Source organism: Elaeis guineensis, chromosome 14, assembly GCF_000442705.2.
Source record: "Elaeis guineensis isolate ETL-2024a chromosome 14, EG11, whole genome shotgun sequence".
Classification (NCBI taxonomy): domain Eukaryota; kingdom Viridiplantae; phylum Streptophyta; class Magnoliopsida; order Arecales; family Arecaceae; genus Elaeis; species Elaeis guineensis.
Window position 1 is genome coordinate 54998224 of NC_026006.2, and position 4857 is coordinate 55003080.

The 4857-nt window shown below is 42.5% G+C and overlaps 1 protein-coding gene across 1 annotated transcript; it reads right to left on the reverse strand.

The window, feature by feature from the left end:
* Positions 1 to 234: 234 nt before the first annotated feature.
* On the reverse strand, positions 235 to 4524 carry LOC105057653 (triacylglycerol lipase SDP1). The gene is made up of 4 exons (XM_029268244.2): positions 3607 to 4524; positions 2102 to 2968; positions 1522 to 1665; positions 235 to 1401 (listed from the first exon to the last, which is right to left on the reverse strand). Exons 1-4 carry the CDS (start codon positions 4156 to 4158, stop codon positions 403 to 405), a joined length of 2562 nt encoding a protein of 853 aa, XP_029124077.1. The 5' UTR covers positions 4159 to 4524; the 3' UTR covers positions 235 to 402.
* Positions 4525 to 4857: the final 333 nt, after the last annotated feature.

The following is a 4857-nucleotide window of genomic DNA, read 5'->3' on the forward strand; positions in this document are numbered from 1 at the left end:
TATGAAAGTATAATATGCAAGCCAAGTTTAAATGTTACAGCAAGAAGTGATGAAAGCAAGGTTCTTTGATATCTTCATATTGAAAAATGCTCGAGTCACATTTGCAAGCTATGATCCATTTGACTGAGCAAACACCATTAATAGGGCTAAAGAACGAGGTGATCTATTCTCTGTACATGGAAAATTCAGAAGAAATGACTGTACAATGCCAAAGAAATTGTTGCAGCTGAGCCTTCATTTCAAATTAACTACCACTCTGAGAGGCCATCAGATGATAGGCTGGCACATAACCCTATCATAAATGGAAATGCTGCTGCCGAAAATAACAGGGCAGATGTAAAATGGATGCCAACCCTGCATGTACCCATGTGGTTCAATCTGACCCCTCAAATGACATTGATCTCATTTTTCAATCATCTTATTCCCATCCATACTTCCAGTTTTATCACAATGTGGCGTTGTTTCATCAATGCAGCTCGATTTGGCTTCATCATCCTCGCATTCAGAAGCCGTGCTGGCAATGCAACTTTCAATATGTACAGTCTCTGCAACCACATCTGGCGAAGAGACTTGATGTTGCTCAAAGTCACTATTCATCTTCCCCAAATTAAGAGCTTCTTTTTTCACTGTGTTAAATACGATTCCATTGTGGATCGTTTCTGGCTGCAACAAGTGACCTTCGGAAACCATAATGCTACTAGAAGCAGTTGTTGTAATTCTGTTACCTAGCTCAAGTGTATCGGTATCTGTATTTTCTGAATTTCTATCAGAAGTTTGTACTGTAGAGTTGTTAGAGCATTGCTCCCCGCTACCCATTTGAACCAATGAGGAGTTGGATTGTGTAGCTGAATGTTCAGTTTCATCTTCTATTGACCAATTCCTGTTTGGCTCAGACTCAAAATCAAGGTTCTGAACATACTTAATAAATGTGTCTGCAGAAGCGGTCCTCATAAGAGGACCACCTGATCTTGTCCAAGAATTAAGTTCTATGCTTTCCGATTCACTATCACTTCCATCACGCAAGGTTCGCTGAGTGTGCATATTCTTGTTTGATGAGCTCCCCACATGACCAGACCCTTGGTGGATTGAAGCAAGGGCATCTGCAAAAGCATCTTCTTCAGTGGAGCCCACTGAGTCCTCTCTCGAGATCTGATTCCATGAAGGAATCCTTCTAGATGGACTGATCTTGACTGTGCTTGTGAGCCCATGGGAAGCAGCAGCCCTCATAGCACTCCTCTTTAGCCTTCGCATGTGATTAAGAAGGGCAACACATTCATCTAAAACAATTTCAATGGCGCAGTTTGCCTTTATGGCAGACAGCTTCTCCCAAGAACACCTCCTTCCCTGATTGGTAGCCTTTTGAAGCTCCGCATATGATGGGTTTTGTATAATCTTTGAATACTAATGGTAGAACAGTAAAGAAAAAGAGCAGCAAATCAATCCAACATATAAAAAATCCAAAAATGAAATAGCAGTCCATAATGGACAAATATAAAGAAAGAAAGAATGAGTATCAGGTACCTGAGCAAGAGTAGCAGGCATTACAACCGTCACGTCCCCCTCCCACTCTTGAGCAAACAGTTTAGCAATTCCTCCCAATGGAAAACCAAGTTCTAGAATTTGATTGCATCTATGTTTCACCTCCATCTCAGCAAGATGAGCAAGCTATTTTGAACATAGAAAAAAGAAGAAGATGTTGATGATAAGTAAGCTATTTGATAACAATAACCAGATCATAATTACTGAACTAGATAAAAGAAAAAGACTCCATCCAGAAGTTATGAGATTAACGGATTCAAGCATAAAGACTTTAATAACAATATAAAGTTATAAACAATTGATTGTTTAGAACATGCAACATACTTTTTGGAACATAGAATTATCAAATCTTTATATCTTTGAAACATTTGTACTTGCACGTGGTCATCACCCTTAGACACAGGTCTACTCATTCAAGAGGTTTCAAAATCATGGAACACTGTATGATAGAGTACTGAAATAATAAAAATTCTGCTGCATGGTAAGACTCCTAAAATGTAGCATCCAAGAATGAGTCGACACGAGGAAAGATGATAACAGCTTTAAGTACATGAAAAACTACCTTGGCAGCAAAATTGCCTCCATAAGCTCTCACAAGTTCCTTCAGTCTTAGCAGGGGAGCAATGTGAGGATTAGCTTGGCTGACAATGAAATGGTTCACATTAAACAACTCCTTCAACTGCATAATCGGCAAATCACTCTCCAAACTTCCATCTCTCCATCGGCGGGATGAAGTTCTTGAAACCTTCTCCGGTTCCTCAAAAAAGGGTGCATGGAAGGGAACAATATCACCAAATCTATCCTTTGCCATCAACTCTTGAGCCTCAAAGAGGCCAGGAAATGCACAAGAAGCAGTAACAGCACTCCATATAACAACATTCGGTGATGTCAAGTAGTTAAGGCATCTCGGTGGCTCATGTTTTCTAGGAGAGCAAACTGTTATACCCAGAACTCGACCAGTCATATCATAAGCTTCTTGAAATGTCAAATTGCTTGTGAGGTGCCTCAACATCTTCTGCAACTGCCCAATCTCATGGACTGCACCATATGTCATAACCCTCTTAACGACCTCCAAGATTCCACCCATATTATCAAAGAACTGCAAGGACTGCAAAGAACCCTCCATGAAGCTCTCAAGTTCAGGCCATGTTCGAGTAGCAACAATTGCACACATGATGGAGCCTACACTGGACCCAGCAATTATGCGTGGCAGAAGCTTGTTCTCTACTAACGTTTTTACCACACCCACATGGAATGCTCCCAATGATGCACCACCACTTAAGAGCAGTGCTGTCCTGCCAAAGGCATGCCTTGTTTCTTGCATGAACGCAAGCTTCTCTTCCAATAGCAACTCCTCAGATTCTGAATTGCAGACCATTTTCAGTTGGGTAGAGACCTCATCAATGTATTCCTTTATGAGTTTGGGCACCTGCATCACACACAAATTTGCATTTCTTTTTAATCCAATTTTGATGGTGCACTGCACAAGTACATTTGTATGAAAGCTGGAGATGATTTTTTTTTTTTCTCCCAAATAATAAAAGAAGAAAATACAATCATTCCCTTACTTTTCTAATAATAGCACTTCCTACTGTTGTCTCCACATAACAAAAGGATAAGTTCACTTAGTTTGGATATCTCGCTGCTTACTTAAACAACTCATGGCTGCCTTGGGATTATTTCCCACAATGATAGATATCTTCTTCAGAGTTTGCCAAAAGTTGATGTTTTAATTTTATGTTAATATAGCTATATCTTGGTTCTTTCTTTTCTTTTTCCCAAACTCAATGTTTAACTGAATTTTGATAAAATTCTTTCTAAATTATGAACTTCTATCCAAGGCAAATAATCCTCAATTCAGACTGGCAATCATGGCATCCAGAAAAGTGTTGTGAGGAGATAAGACAAAAAATATAAACAGCCAAGCATGCAAACAGAAGCAGGACAGATTATCAGAGTCATGTTATCATATATGATAGGCGAGAAACAACCAAAGCATAAAAGCAGGACTAATCAGCAAAGCTAACAAAATGCAAGCAAAAGAAGGTTATCCAAGAGGACGACTACCTGAAGTCTCCCCTTGTGGAGCTGTGGATTACACATATTACCCAAATTCCTCACCAGATCAGCACGCATATAGAAAACTATGTCCCTTAATGATCCTTCCTCCCTGCGGCGCCGAAGCTCCTGGAGCTTGTTCCTCACCAGCTCCTCATCATAATATTCAGACTCATTTATCTTCTGCGTCTCCTTGTCAAGCATCTTGGCTGCATGGGCCCATTCCTCGTAGGTCAAGGCACTCCTCATCATGTTGTACCAGAACTTGCGGCGGTAGGCCGACTCCGCCCGCGATTGCACATTGGTGAGCTGCCTCAAGAGGAGGGCAATGAGGGTGACAACCACCAGGATCCCCTGGGTGTTCCTGGGGTGGAACCAGGACAACGCCGGAATTACACCATTCCTCAGCCTACCGAGGAAGGCCAGGAGGGCCCGAGCAATCTGCCGCCGGAGCTCCAGCATCGTGCGGCAGAACAGGATCCGGAATGCGATCGTGCGGCCGATGATCGTCGAGGGGCCGATGGAGAACGGATCAACATTGGCTTCGTTGCTGATATCCATCTCCCCCTCCCGGAAACTAACCAGAAATCGGGAAGATATCAAAACTTTCCGGCACTAAGTTGGAAAAATCGGGCTTTTTCGGCCAATTCACATACACTTGGAACGCCGCAGCAAAATCTCAGCTTTCCTGCAAAACTGGATCCAAGAGCGTGCGACTGCTTCGAAAAGAGGGACCTTTATCCACAAGGCGAACCAAGGAACGTTGCGGGTCAAAAAGAAGGGGAAAACACGTAGATTTCCACGAAGACCGATAGGCTGGCGATTGAAGCAAGCCCCGACAAAGAGTTCGGAAAACCGAAGGAAGGGGGAAAGAGGGGCACTGACGAAAGAGAAAGAGAGATCACCTCCCTTCCTTCGACACACCGGAATCTCTTGCACGGAATCGACAAAAGATTCGACCTTTAACCAAAAAATCGGTGGGGATTTATGAAGGCATTGAATAGCAAAGAGGAGAAAACAGACCTAATTAAAGCGACGCCCATCCGAAATCTCAGTTCACAAGGAAAGAAAGCAAAGGGATGAGAGATGGTGAATCCTTCGATGTTAGGTGACGAAAGAGAGAGAGAGAGAGAGAGGCTTTGCGTGTATGGAAGAAGTTCCCGAAGATTGCTGGAGGAAGCTAAAGATCGCGCAACCCAACGACTTCTGCTGAGCTGAAGAAAAAACAAGAAAAAAAGGTGTAGAGAGAGAAGGAGAGGT